This window comes from Paroedura picta, chromosome 8 (assembly GCF_049243985.1).
Source record: "Paroedura picta isolate Pp20150507F chromosome 8, Ppicta_v3.0, whole genome shotgun sequence".
Classification (NCBI taxonomy): domain Eukaryota; kingdom Metazoa; phylum Chordata; class Lepidosauria; order Squamata; family Gekkonidae; genus Paroedura; species Paroedura picta.
In genome coordinates this window covers 324,031-338,586 of record NC_135376.1, presented here as the reverse complement: position 1 = coordinate 338,586, position 14,556 = coordinate 324,031, and the positions used below count along the sequence as shown (strand labels likewise).

Here is a 14,556-nt window from a genome sequence, read left to right as displayed (position 1 = left end):
GCGAACAAACCAGTCAGTCCTAGAGGAGATCAGCCCTGACTGCTCTTTAGAAGGCCAGATCCTGAAGATGAAACTCAAATACTTTGGCCACCTCATGAGAAGGAAGGACTCCCTGGAGAAGAGCCTAATGCTGGGAGTGATCGAGGGCAAAAGAAGAAGGGGACGACAGAGAATGAGGTGGATGGATGGAGTCACTGAAGCAGTAGGTGCAAACTTAAAAGGACTCCAGGGAATGGTAGAGGACAGGAAGGCCTGGAGGATCATTGTCCATGGGGTCGCGATGGGTCGGACACGACTTCGCACATAACAACAACAACAACTTTTGTAGAGATGCTGTATGCCATTCATAGCAGGGGCTGGTGAACTTAGAGAGAAGGAGGGGGGGCACCATGGGGAAAACGTTTGAAAAGTCTATTGAGAAGGCATATACAATTACATAGAATACATACACCAAGATGCAAAAAACAAATGAGAAAATTACAAAAGAATCAAATACCACCCCAAAAGTCTACCCCAAATCTAGAAGCAGGAAGCCAAATGGGGAGCAAATGGGGAGCCGCCAGCAAGGCATTTCCTGCCCCCTTCCCAGGTGACTGTGCTTCCGCTCTTTCTTGCATGAAGCTGCCAATCGAACAAAGGGACGGAAATACCAGAACATGCCAGTTGCTGTCTAGCAGGCTCAGCCGCTGCCGTATCATTGGCTTCGGGAATCTTTCACGGGGGGTGCGTGTGTGTCCGGGGGGGGGGTTGTAGCTGGTCCCCCCCTTATGCACTTTTTAAAGATGCTGTTTTGAAGGCTCCCCCCTTCCTTCGCCCTGGTTCTTGCTTCCAGCCGGCCATGCTCTCTTGGAGTGCTCCTGTGGCGGGGGTGCTTCGCTCTCCTCTCACCTCCCTGTGGACCGCTGGGCTTTATTGCCCGAGCCTGGGTGCAGCAAGCAGAACGGGTTATGGGCTTGTGCCCCTTCAGCTGGGCAGAGTCTGCACTTACTTTGTTTATTCCATCATCAGTCCTGTTGAATTCAGATCAATTTGAACTCGAGTCTTCCTCCCCCCCCCCCAATTGAAACAGGAAAGTGTTCTGCACGTGGTTAGGGAGGCTCAGAAGAGGGGGGAGGAGGCAAATGGAGACTCTTTCTTTTTCTTGAAGGGGGGGGAGAGGATCCAAGAAGTCAGAGGAGGGAGGAAAAAATCCTTTCTTTTCTTGAAGGGGAGGGGGGGAAGAGGATCGAAGAAGGCAGAAAAAAAAATCCAAGACCAACAGAAGTTGAGAGAAATTAGGGGCCTCTCCTTTAAGGCAGTCTTGTCACATGACCACCTGTGGCCAATCATGGATTCATTCAAAACAATGCGATTTTAAAATATATTAAGCATTAAAAGCACTCCAAGATATCGCACAATAAAGGTAGGGTCACTCCCGATCAATCCTTCTTGCTGCAGAAGGAAAATTTAAATCGCCCCAAACCAAAACAGAAATCTCATTCTGTGTAGAGGGCAGGGACTGAATCAACCTGGGGTTGGAATAAAAGCTCGGTCCAGTTTACACCCCTGCTTGACCCAGAATAATCCACTTCTTTCATTGGAGCTGCATTTGCCCCTCCTTGTGGTGTTTTGGAGCACAGCATCCCTTCTCTGGCTAGTGAGCTTTCCTGTTCCCAAGACAGACACTCTTGTTTTGAACTTCCTCTAGTGTCTGTCACATGACAGGAAGTTCCACTGTCCAGATTTGATGCACTTCCAGACTGTATTGCTCTAGTTTCTCCTCAGACTGGCTTTCTGCCTCTCCCCTTTGACTTGATGCACTCATCCAGTGCCTGCTAGCTCCAAGGCATTTTCACCACAATATGCCTCTTCTGACCATGTAGGAAACGTTTCTTTTCCTTGCTGGGGCTGGTTTTGTTCTCTACTTAGCTGGAATTTCTGCACATTCATCAATCACATTAAAAAGTTCATTTATTTGCAAGTCTTACTAGAATTATGGGCACCCGGGACTTGTTAGCAGGCCTTCCCAATCCCCAAAATGGATGCTTTACCACTGCCACACACTGAGCTGACATTTCCTACCGCACAGCACAGCACCGCACCCCCGCACCTTCTACATGTCTAATAACTCTCTTCCTTCTCTGGGCCTGACCTGGAGATGCTGCTGTTTTAGAGGTGAATTGGGGCCATTGTAAAAATGCTCCAAGGGTGCTGAAAGAACTTGTAGATATTTAGATCTCTGAACCTCTGTCCATCCTTTTTAATACTTCTTGGAGAACAGGTGAGGTGCCAGATGATTGGAGGCGGGCAAATGTTGTCCCTATCTTCAAGAAAGGGGAAAAGGAGGATCCTGGCAATTACTGACCAGCTTGACATCTATAGCTGGCAAAATTTTATAACAAATCATCAATCGGCCCTTGAGCAGCTGGAACTGAGAGCTGTGATTTCTAAGACTCAGCAAGGGTTTTGCAAGAACAAGTCATGTCAGACCAACCTTAGCTCTTTTTTCGAGAAAGTGACCACCTTGCTGGATCAGGGGAATGCCATGGACATAGTTTATCTGGATTTCAGTCATGCTTTTGATAAGGTTTCACATTATATTCTTGTTGACAAGTTGGTAAAATGCACTATGCATCCTAATTCTGTCAGGTGGATTGATAGCTGGTTGACAGATTGTACCCAAAGGGTGCTTGTAAATGGTTCAACATCCTCTTGGAGAAGAGTGACAAGTGAAGTGCCCCTGGGATCTGTCCTGGGGCCTGTGTTGTTCAACATATTTATAAGTGATTTGGATGAGGGATTAGAGGGGGTACTTATTAAATTTGCAGTCGATACTAAACTGGGAGGGGAAGCAAACACAACAGAAGACAGAATCAGAATTCAGGATGATCTTGATAGGCTCAAGAAGTGAGCTAAATAAAATGAAGTTCAATAGGGACAAATGTAAATTTCTGAATTTAGGTAGGAAACACCAAATACACCAATATATGATGGGGGAGACTTGTCTTAGCAGTAGCATGTATGAAAAGGATCTAGGAGTCTTAGTAGACCATACATTGAACACGAGTCAGCAGTGTGACTCGGTGGCTAAAAAGGCAAATAGGATTTGGGGCTGCATCAAACGGAGTATTGTGTCCAGATCACGGGAGGTGATGGTACCGCTTTGCTCTGGTTCAGCCTCACTTGGAGTACTGTGCTCAGTTTTTGGCACTTCCGATGGAGAGGGGTGTTGACAAACTGGAACGTGTCCAGAGGAGGGCAACAAAGATGCTGAGGGGTTTGGAGACCAAGACGTATGAGGAAAGGTTGGGGGAGCTTGGTCTGTTTAGCCTGGAGAGGAGATGACTGAGAAGGATTCTGATAGCCATCTTTGTCTTGCCCCGGAGGGATGAAGCAGAATGGGATAAAATTAATGCAAAATAAATTCCATCTGAGTGAGAGCGGTTTCTCAGTGGAACAGGCTTCCTCGAGAGGTGGTGGGTGGAGATTTTTAGAGAGGCTGGAGAGCCATCTGACGGAGAGGCTGATCCTATGAAGGTTCAAGGGGGTGGCAGGTGACAGTGGATGAGCGACAGGATTGGGAGTGTCCTGCATTTTGCAGGGGGTTGGACTAAATGACCCAGGAGGTCCCTTTCAACTCTAGGATTCTACCCTGATCAGTAGTGTGGTGAGGCCAGGCAACCGTCCCCACCCTCTTCAACTGGGCTACCCGCCAGGTCAGCCCCAGATGGGGAGCAATCTCAAAGGCTGCCATGGCACCCCTCCCATTTTTTATACGGGGCAGGGTGATCCTTTGGGCAAGCGGAAGGAAAAATGATGTAGCCAGAAGAGTTCAAAGGGGTGTTCAAATGCCTCAGCGTCCTCCTCCCTTTGCCTGCCTTTCCCTCATCTCCCACAAGGTCTTCAGCCACACTGAGAGCCAAGTGCAGAGTTTCTGCCCCTCCAACCTGCTCTGTGACCAACTGTGCCAATGCAGTCATTCATGAGGTCTAGAAACCTGATTTCCACAGCATGTGCCACCATGAGGGCTGTTGAAATCACCCAGAATGATGCCTCCCCCCAGTCATCTCCCTTATTTACCTTTCTATCCATCTCATAATTTTGATCTGGGGCAGTGATAATTTCAGGCAGCACATTTATGCAAACTTCAGAGCCCAGTATCTCCATCTCAGTAATTCTGCAGAGTTTGTTCCCTTCCTGGTTTCTAGCTTATATGACCCCATTATTTGATGAGCAGACCCATTCTGGCCCCAACACATCCTCCCCTGCCCTGTCTGTAGCGCTCCTGCCCAGGAGCCAGCGTATTCCACTCCCCTCGGATCTCTGAAATGGCCATGCCACCTGTGCTCTCTCTAGCCCCCTGGAGCTCCCCTGTCTCATTGTCAGTTGGCTGCTCCATCCTTTGGACCAAGCCATGCTGGAGTTCCATCTCCTCCTGACTGGGACTCTTATGCTTTCCCATTGCGTTGAGAGAGACACAGAGCACATCCCCAGAGATCCAGAACACTGCAGCTCCTATCACCAAGCCCATCGGGGGCCATCAGCAAAGAGGCAGCAGCAGCAGCAGCTGTCCTGCCCCACAAGGGCCCTGCTGCCCAGCCAACGCACCCAGGTGGGGGTTGGGGACCGAGCTGCAGGGTCGAGGGGGTGGCATTTCTGTCAACATCAAATGTGACCCACAGGAGAGCAGGCAGAGGCTGGCCTGGCTGGAGCCCCCAAGGGCAGAGCAGCAGCCCCAAGTGATTCCCCCCACCCTGCCCGCTCTGTGAACATGGCTGTTTCGTATTCAAGGAGCCCTCAACTTGGATTTGATTGGGTCTCTGAGAGAAATTGTGCCCACACCACAGAAGAGACTTGCCTTCTTGGCCGTTGTGAACACACTTCATTAAGCAACCCAGAATGGGGGTTGTGCAGAAGAGGTGCCCCAGAAGATGGTGCTTCACCCTTCCTACTCCCCAGACAGAGTCCAGGTGCAGCCTCTCTCCCTGGGGGTCCTGACCCCAGCTCCCTGAAGGAGCATCACCTTATGGCTGCCCCAGATGTGGCAGGAGAGGGAGCAGGAGTGCTCAACCAGTCCAACGGCACCTCCTCCACCAGGGAGGGAGCCTAGGTTGCAGTTGGGAGCATGGGCCGGATCGCACCCAGTTCCTGTTCCAGCAGGGTCTGTAATCCTATAACGCCTGTATGTGTTTAAATGGGGCCCATCAGCAACTGACTTGGTCCAAGACTTTTGCTGGTCCAATGACAGATCTGGGGCCGACTCTGCACTGGAAGAACCGGAAACGGGCAGGTTGCTCTCAGCCAGGGATGGGCGCAAATGGAGCCACAAAGCTAAATCGCTAATCTTGCCCTGCCCATGGTTTGTGAACAGAAGAAATTCCACAAATCTTTACAGCACTTTGTGGCCATTTGTGCCTGGAGCAGAAGGCAGGTCCCTTCTGTCCCCACAAAAACAGCTGAGCAGTGGGGCGCTGCTCCCGGCCGCCCAGCCCATTCAGGCGACCTTGTGCACTTGTGCTTTAAACCTTATTTATCTTATTTATTAATTAGATTTTTTGGCTGCCCCTCTTCAAGTGTTCTTGGAGTGGCTTACAACAAAATGGTACATAAAACCCCAAATTAAATAAAAACATACAAATTCAACTAAGCCATTGCTCCGACCATCTCTTGCTCCCTGAGGCGGCAGAATTTCCGCTGAAGGAACTGCAGCCCCTGGCCCAGCTGGGGTGCGGCGAATCAGGCAGGGAGCCCCTGCAGGTGGCAAGGGTGCCGCCCTTGGCCTCAACCCCACGCCTGGTGGAAGAGGCCTGTCTTGCAGCCCAAAGGAACTCTGGGAGCTCCATAGGGACCCCGGTCCCCATAGGTAGCTCATTCCAGCAGCCTGCAGTCAGGGCTAAGAAAGCCCTGCCTCTGGTTGAGGCCAAGCACACCTCCCCGGGGCCAGGGACCACCAATAAATTGGAATTTGCTGAGCGAAGCGCTCATCAGGGGGCATATAGGGAGAGGTGGTCCCTCAGAGACGCAGGTCCCAGACTGCTTCTGGCCTACACCTCAAACATGATTTGGAACTCAATCAACAGCCAGTGCAGCTGCTGGAAAACTGGTCGAATCGGGGCTCCCCACAGGGACCGAGTAAGGACCAGGCAGCGGAATTCTGGAACAACAGTAGTTTCCAAGTCAGGAATAAGGGAAGGCCCACATGCAACAAGTTACAGTAATCTAGCCTGCAGGTGACTGTTGTGTGGATCGTTGTGGCTGGGTGTTCTGGGGCCAGGTAGAATGCTGGTAGCCTGGCCTGACTCAGGTGGAAAAATGCTTGCTGAGCTACTCTAGTGACCAGAGTAGCCTCCATGTTCAGGGAGGTGTCTAGGATCACCCCCAAATTCCTGGAGGTACACCCTGTCAAGGTGTGGGGAGATGTGCTTCCTCATCTGGTCCTTTCCTACCCAGACACAGGACCTTCATCTTCAAGGGGTTGACCTTTAGGCGACTTTGCTGGAGCCATTCCACCATGGCTCCCAGCCAAGGAATTGGGAGAGGTGTTCGGCCAGCCACTCATGAGGAGGTTGGTTGGGTGGCATCCCTGTGTTGGTGACTTCCCAGCACATGCCCAGCTGGCCTAGAGGGTGCGTTAAGCTTTTAAAGAATATTGGGGAGAAGATCCCTTCAGTTCACAGCGGAATGACTCCCCCCACTCCCCCCTGCCCCCACCCATGAGAGCAGCAATGCGTAAGGAAATGACCCCCCTCCTCCCAAAGGGCAGGTGGGGGGCATAGGCGGACAGCCCTAGAGGCAAAGCCCCTCTCAAAGCCCCTAGAGGCAAAACCCTTCTCCTGAGCCCCACATCTTTGCAGCCTGGGCTCTGACACAGCAAAGCCGTCTGGCTCCACAGCAGGGGGCTGCTCCCGCTCAGCCACTGGAAACGAAGCCCTGTGCACCCGGCAACTGCTGTGGCAGTCCTGGTGAGAGCCCCGTCCCCCTCCCCCCTCGAGCCGAGCCAGGGCTACTGGGATGGAATGGCTGAGCACGGGCGTTCCCAGCCCCACCGCCGCCTTGCCTGCCCCTGGGAGTGCCCGTGAACTACTCTGTGGGGATCGGCGTGTTGCAATTGCCGTGGTAGATCTTGACGGGGCCCTCACACTGGAAATAGCGGTCAAAGACCTCACTGTAGCCGTGGTCCCGCCACCAAGAGCAGAGCTGCCTGTTCCAGGTGCAGTCTAGCACGTGGAACAATTCCGGGTGCTCCATGCCGGCCAGCGTGAAGAAGTCCTGGTCTCCGAGGTGACCCTTGAAATGGTACTTCTCTGCCAAGTGCCACGCTGCCTCCGGCTCTAGCAGGCGGTTGTAGAGCGCAGACTGGCGCATGGCGTCCAAGTTCAGCAGCAGGACGCCGCTGTTGAAGCCGGGCAGCCCGTCTGGGGGAGGCTCCCCAACTTTAGTCCCAGGGTGCTCCTGGCGGTACTGCCAAAAGATATGCCTGGGGGAGAGAGGGAGAGAGGTGGTGAGCCAAGGAGCAGGGGGATGGGGAGACTCCAGCGCCTGCTGGGCCCAGGTACCCCCCTCTGCTGGGTGGGATGCCCCAACAAGGAAGCGGCTTCCCAGGCCAAGCCCTGTTCCTGGGCGACCCAGCCACACGTTTCCCTTCACCTCCAGGGCAGCCGAAGTGCCACTGGTGGACTTTCAAGCCTGGCTGACCCTCTCAGGAGGAAGGCCTGCCACCCAGGACTCTGCCTCCCCCCACAGCCAGCAAGAAAGCCGCCAGGAGGTCTGCAGGCGCCATGGTCCCCATGTGGGCAGGCCGGGGCTCCAACGTTCCTTCCAAGCTCCGTCTACAGGGTGCCACGTTCACCCCCTGCCTTCCCAGGCAACGGACAAACACCAGCCCGGGAGGAACTGAGTCAGCCCCCAGGGGCAGCCCCTGATAACGGGTCCTGGGGCATTCCCCAGAGAGCCTGCCCTGCAGAGCATACCGTCACGTGCCCCTGCAGAGCCAGGGCGGAGCGAGGTGGGAAGCATGTGTGTCCTCAACACCCACGCTTGCCTGCTGGCCCGTTCTCGTTGGCCCTGCCTGCTGGGAAGAAGGGGATACGGGGAACCCAGAGGTTGCTCCACGGCGCAGCTGGCACTAGTCACTGTGGCCGGAGGAAGCCCACGTCCTCCCAAGGGCACACCACACAGAAGGTCAGCAGCAGGCTGACAGAAGGCTGCCTCGACCCAGAGGAAGAAGAACCTCTGCACACTCTCGCCACGCAGTTATTACTGTGAGAACCCATCTCTGCCTGCAGACCTGCCGGCTTTGTTCCCCAAAGCATCCCGTGGTGCCATCATTCGTAAGAGCTTGTGCTAACTGACCTGCGAGAGATATTAGGCTAGCCGGCCCGAGACTGCCAGGCTCCCCTCTGGACCTCTTCTGGAAAACCAGGGCAATGGTTGCTACTGTCCGGTCATGCAGCCCTGAGGTCGGCTGAGGCAACCAGTGAGACAGTCCGGTGGGCTGGGCCACCATGTCGCGGCTGAGTCCCTCAAGAGGCACCGCCTGCACACTGAGGTTCCAGTTCACACAAGAGCCTTAGAATTTCCATCCTTGCCATGTCAGGTTGATCCAGTTCCCTCAGAGAGGCTAATGGATGGACTGACTGATTGTTAGACTGCCCCTCCCCACAAGCGGGCTTGAGGCAATTTATACATGCAAAGCAGTTCTGGCATGGGTGTTGGGCTCCACGCTTTATTAATTAAAAGAACAAGGTTCATAAGCCGATATTTGGGTCAGCACGGCGTTAAGCAAGAGTCAAAAGACATTGGGTGAAACATAATCCATCTGTCCCTCTGCTAAAATATACCCTATCTTGATTTCAGTAAAGCTTTGATAAGGTCCTACATGATATTCTTGTTGACACATAGAATCATAGAATCATAGTTGGAAAGGGTCATACAGGCCATCTAGTCCAACCCCCTGCTCAATGCAGGATCAGCCCAGAGCATCCTAAAGCATCCAAGAGAAGTGTGCATCCAACCTTTGCTTGAAGACTGCCAGTGAGGGGGAGCTCACCACCTCCTTATTCCTATTCCACTGCTGAACTACTCTGTGAAGTTTTTTTCCTGATAAGTTGGTAAAATCTGGTATAGATCCTATTACTGTTAGATGGATCAAGAACTGGTTCAAAGATCATACCCAAGGGGTGCTTGTTAGTGGTTCATCATCTTCTTAGGGAGGAGTAACAAGTGGAGTGCCCCAGGGATCTGTCCTGGGCCCTGTGTTGTTCAACATATTCATAAGTGGTTTGGATGAAGGAATAGAGGGGGTGCTTATTAAATTTGCAGATGACACTAAACTGGGAGGGGTAGGAAACACACCAGAAGACAGATTCAGGATACAGGGTGATCTTGAGAGGCTGGAAAACTGGACTAAATATGAATAAAATGAATTTAAATTGAGATAAATGTAAAGATCATCATTTAGGAAGGCAAAACCATACACATCACTATGGAAGGGGCAAGAGTTGTCTTGGCAGCAGTAGGTGTGAAAAGAATCTCGGGGTCTTAGCTTACCAAATACTGAACATGACTCAGGAGTGTGATTCAGTGGCTAAAAAGGCAAATTGGATTTTGGGCTGCATTAAGAAGTGATGGCAGAAGACATTGTCCATGCGGGGAAACCTGGGGGGGGGGGGGCTCAGAGGCCACTGGCTGCTTTTTGTTCAGAATCAAATTCTGCTGCTGCCATTCTGACCTCAGCTCCCAAGGTCGGGCAGCCACAGCAACTCACGCCCCACGACCAGCATGGGCAAAGGAACAAGGAGCAGGTGGGAGTCCATCTCACAGCACGGATTTCTGCAGCTGGCCTTGGCTGGCCTCCAGCCCCACTTCCCGCCTAGGAACAAAGCCCCCCTAAAAATAGCCAGTCCGGCTGGGACAATGAGCCCTCTGCCCGCCCGCTCCAGCCAGCAGAAAGCAGAGTTGCTTCCAGGAGCCCTGCAGACTCCTCCGTCCTCCATCCCCAGGACCAGGCTTGGGGGCTGAGCACGAAGGGCTTGCCAGAGCCTGCAAACAGGCAGGCCTCCCACTGCCTGTGAGTGTCAGGAGTTGGCACCCTCAGCAGTGATGTGTGTGACAAAAAAATCCCATAGCTGTCGGGTCAGATGATCAGGGAGGGTTATCCAGGTTCCAAGGACTGGCTTGGGGCTTGGATTCAGGTTTCTGGGGCACTGCAAGAGGATTTGGCCCCCTTATTCCCAATGGGAAATCTATCCAGGGGGCTGGGGGATCCAGTCTTTAATGGCACCAAAATGGGCGGCACCAGAACTGCAGTGGAGCAGAGGGGGCCTATCCTCTCAGGCATGGGTGTTATAGATGGCAGGACCCTGCCTCTCAGCCTGGCACACTGTTCTTCCCACAACTAGGGGCACTGTGCAATAGTCTAGGCTTGTGCCAAAGCTAGACCCTGGAAAAACCTGACAAGACACTGCTGGGACTAACTTAATCCAGATACCACCTGAGTCAGGCATTATTCTCTTCCTTCTCCTCCACTCCATTGTCTTTCTGATTAAGTGGCCTGGCTAAGATCTGTTCGCCCAGAGGCTCATAGGCAAACTCCTTTCTCTCACACCTGTGACTCCTGCTTGGCCCCTCTGCCAGGGGGAAATCTCTCCCCCAACCTCAGCAGCTAGACCTATTGAGACATGATGGGTCCCTTTCTTAGATCCATTCACTCCTTTGTCCAAGCCCATCAACACCCATCCCCTGACCTGGCCAGGGCCTTGCCCAACATCTTGCTCCATGGAAAATTCCATCAGGTGCTCACCTGGGTTACATCACATAGGCCCCTCCCCCAAACCATATCTAAACAATGGCTTCACAAAGCTTCACAAAGACCACCCTTCACGATGGTTCATGTTGCTGCTCTCTGCCTCTCTACTCTTCAATTTCGGTAATTGTATTGAAACTTTTTTTCCACTCTGCTTTTCCTATCTGATTGCTAGCATGCTAGATAGGTAAAGGTAAAGGTATCCCCTGTGCAAGCACTGACCCTTGGGGTGACGCCCTCTAGCGTTTTCATGGCAGACTCAATAAGGGGTAGTTTGCCAGTGCCTTCCCCAGTCATTACCGTTTACCCCCCAGAAAGCTGGGTACTCATTTTACTGACCTCAGATGGAAGGCTGAGTCAACCTTGAGCTGCCTGCTGGGATTGAACTCCCAGCCTCACGGCCTGAGCTTTCAGACAGCATTTCTGCTGCCTTACCACCCTGTGCCTCAAGAGGCTCTATAGTGTGCTAGATATTTTTGCCTATTTTGTTATTTTCCTTCTAATAAAGATTGTTACTATTTTACTATTACTATTTGTGTCTGCCTAGAGTTCTTAAGGGTTTAATCACCTCGCAAACATTGGCAAATGACCCATTTTACTGTTACCACCTCTTGCTAAGCCTGTTCCACTGAGGAATCACTACAACTGTCAGGAACTTCTTCCAGATGTTTAGCCGAAAATTCTTTTGAATTAATTTCAACCCATTGGTTCTGGTCTGACCCTCTAAGCCAGTGGTCCCCAACCTTTTTATCACCGGGGACAGGTCAACGCTTGGCAACTTTACTGAGGCCTGGGGGGGGGGGTAGTCTTTTGCCGAGGGACGTCACCTGAGCCCCTGCTCCACTTGCTTTCCCACCAGAACCCCTGACTTCCCGCTGCCCACTGAGGGGCGCTGCCAGCAGCAGCTGCGCAGTGCCACACCGAGGGGGAGCCCCAGCCATGGCAGCCGCTGGAGAGCACCGAAGGTGAGCCAGTGGCAGAGTGGCCAGGCAGCCCCCGTGGCAGCAGCTGGGGAGGAGGACAAGGAGGAGCCGTGGCCCAGTACCGACTGATCCACGGACCGATCCTGGTCCCCAGACCGGGGGTTGGGGACCACTGCTCTAAGCCATCTTCTCTATCACAGCCCTTCAAGTATTTGAAGATGGTTACCATGTAATCTCTGAGTTGCCTTCTCTCCAGATCCCTTTTTAAATTGTTTTTAGTGTTTCTTGCTAGCCTAAGCTCATACTGAGTTTTAGCTTTTCTAACACTCACCCTACAAGCATTGGCTATTTGCTTTTATTTATTATTGATTGATTTATTGGATTTATAGCCTACCACTCTCAGAAACTGGCTTGGGACAGGTCACAACAAATAATCCAACGATTAAACCCAAGAAAATACTCATTAAAACCCCAATCAGCAATATTACAACCCCAACAGATGGCAAAAACGTTGTACAGAATAAATCTTACAAAGATGGCATAGGGCAGACCAACCTACACCAAGATGTCTGGCACCAATACCCATACCTCCTGCCCTAGCCCTGGCCCCAACCATGTACCTGGGGGAAGAGCTCCGTTTTGCAGGCCCCACAGAGAGCAGAAAACTTTCCGAGGGCCTGCAGCTCCTCCGGGAGCTCATTCCAGCAGGTGGGGGCCAGGTGAGCATCCCTGGCACCAGGAATAATGAGCAGATGGGTACCAGCTGAACACAAAGCCCTGCAAGGGACATAGGGCGAGAGACGGTCCCTCAGATAGATGGGTCCCAGACCGAGAAGGGCCTTAAAAAGTGCTCCATGAGTTCCTTCCAAGAACTCTGGTTTATAGAACAAAGGGTGGACAGGCGGTCTTATAACTTCTGCACCTTCTCCTCCAGGAACACTACTAACTTGCCCTTGGTGTATTTAGGGTTACTCTGAGGAAAAGAAAGGAAGGAGGGAGGGATGGAATGAAAGAAGGAAGGAGGAAGGGACAGAGAGAAGGAAGGAATAGGAGGGGTTCTCCTGAACAAAGAGCACAATTAAATTATTTGTAAAGTCTGTTTCTTAGTTTTAAACGGGGATAGAGAGCATCCCAATCTGGTGCAGAGGGTGAAGCAAAACTTTTTTTTATTTTGTAGGGGCCTTGCAGGAGCCCACAATGTCAATTCTGCTTCCTTCCCTAGGAGGGAACATACCTGTAGACAGGCTGCATCTCCCGAGCAATGCCAATCACAGCTCCTTCCGGGAAATTGTCAAATTCTTCAAACAGCTCTTGGATGTTGGCCCGGTACTCCACGTCCAGGTCCACCTGAATGATCCGTGAAATCTCTGGAAGACAAAGGAAGCGGCTGTGATCCACACATGTTTCACAGCTCCCCCATCCCAAGCATTGGGCTTTGGCCTGCAAGCAGCCCATCTTGAGGTCCACCTTGAAACTGATGCAGGTTTAGGTTTCCCTAGCAAGGTCCTTTGAGGCTCTACCCATCGTCCCAACCAGGAGTCAGCATCGCACATCAGAGGCCAGTAGCTCATGCTCACAGCATCTTCCTCCATCCCCCCTTTTGTGTCCACCCCCTCTCCCACATTTGTCTGTCAGAAGCAGCAGTAGGAAGTGAGGTCCCCCCACACAGGAAAGGGCTGCCAAGGGAGGCCAGCTTGGCCAGGGGTCATTGCTCTGGCCAGACTCTACGGCAGCCATGGGGGTGGGGGCAGAGTTATGGTCTGGCAGGAAGCACTAGGCCAGAACTAGGAGCGTGCAAAAAAAAGTGTGTGTGTGTGTGTGTGTGTGTGGGGTGGGGGGGCGGAGGCCTGACTTAGGTCTATTGCACCTGAGAAAAATGTCCATATTTCCCAAAGATTCTGGGTCCAAATCCCGGCTCACCGCCCCTTCTGCCCCAAACGGGTAGGCGGCTGAATATGCCCAAAACCAAGGCTGGGCGGGGGCGGGCTATTCTTCAGGCGCCCCTGCCCCAGAGAGGGCCAGTCAGAGGCGGAAAGGGACCCCGGGGCTCAGCAGTGCTCAGGCCGGGCCTCGTCGCGGGGGGGGGGTGGGGTGGGGTGGGGTGGGGGTGCTCTCCCTCCCTCCCTCCCTCCCTCCCTCCGTCCGTCTCACCGTGGGGCAGGGCGCGGTGCAGGGCGACCGAGAGGAAGAAGATGGCGTGGCCGTAGTAGGCGCCGGCGCCCGCGCTGAAGAGCCGCTGCAGGGCTTGCACGGTGGGCAGCAGCCGCGCCGTCACCGCCTCCACGTCGTGCACGACCACCTGCGGGCCGGAAGAGCGGCGGGGGAGGGGGGAGGGGGTCAGCGGCCGGCCAGCTGGGAGGGGAGGGGAGGGGAGGGGGGGCTTCCCCGAGGACCCCCGCCCGCCCAGCCGCCCGGGCCTACCTGGGAGCGGAAGGGGGCTCCTCGGAGGGCGGCGCGCAGGAGGGCCCGTCCGAGGGGCTGGCTGGGGGCGTCGGCCAGGAGGTGGAGGACGAGCGCGCGGCCGGGGGGCAGCCGTGCCAGCCGCACCAGGGAGCGCACCGCCGCCTCGCCCTTGGCCCGCAGCGCCCCGCCGCGCTCCGCCCGCGCCAGCACCAGCAGCACGTGCACGTCGCCGCCCGAGCCCCCCCCCAGGGCGCCCCCCCAGGCCGGCCCGCCGACCCCCGCCCAGTACAAGGCGCCCACCGCCAGCGCCGCCCCCGCCGCCAGCGCGGCCCACGCCGCCGGGCCCACGCGCCCCCGGCGCCGCCACCCCCCCCAGCGCCCCATCGCCCGCCCCGACGCCCCGCCCAGCCCCGCGCCACGCCCCCAGCACCTCTGCTGGCCCCCCCC

General features: G+C 54.0%; 1 protein-coding gene across 1 annotated transcript; it reads right to left on the bottom strand.

The window, feature by feature from the left end:
* Positions 1 to 397: 397 nt before the first annotated feature.
* On the bottom strand, positions 398 to 14,493 carry XXYLT1 (xyloside xylosyltransferase 1). Its single transcript, XM_077347899.1, has 4 exons — positions 14,128 to 14,493; positions 13,858 to 14,005; positions 12,941 to 13,073; positions 398 to 7,456 (listed from the first exon to the last, which is right to left on the bottom strand). Exons 1-4 carry the CDS (start codon positions 14,491 to 14,493, stop codon positions 7,060 to 7,062), a joined length of 1,044 nt encoding a protein of 347 aa, XP_077204014.1. The 3' UTR covers positions 398 to 7,059.
* Positions 14,494 to 14,556: the final 63 nt, after the last annotated feature.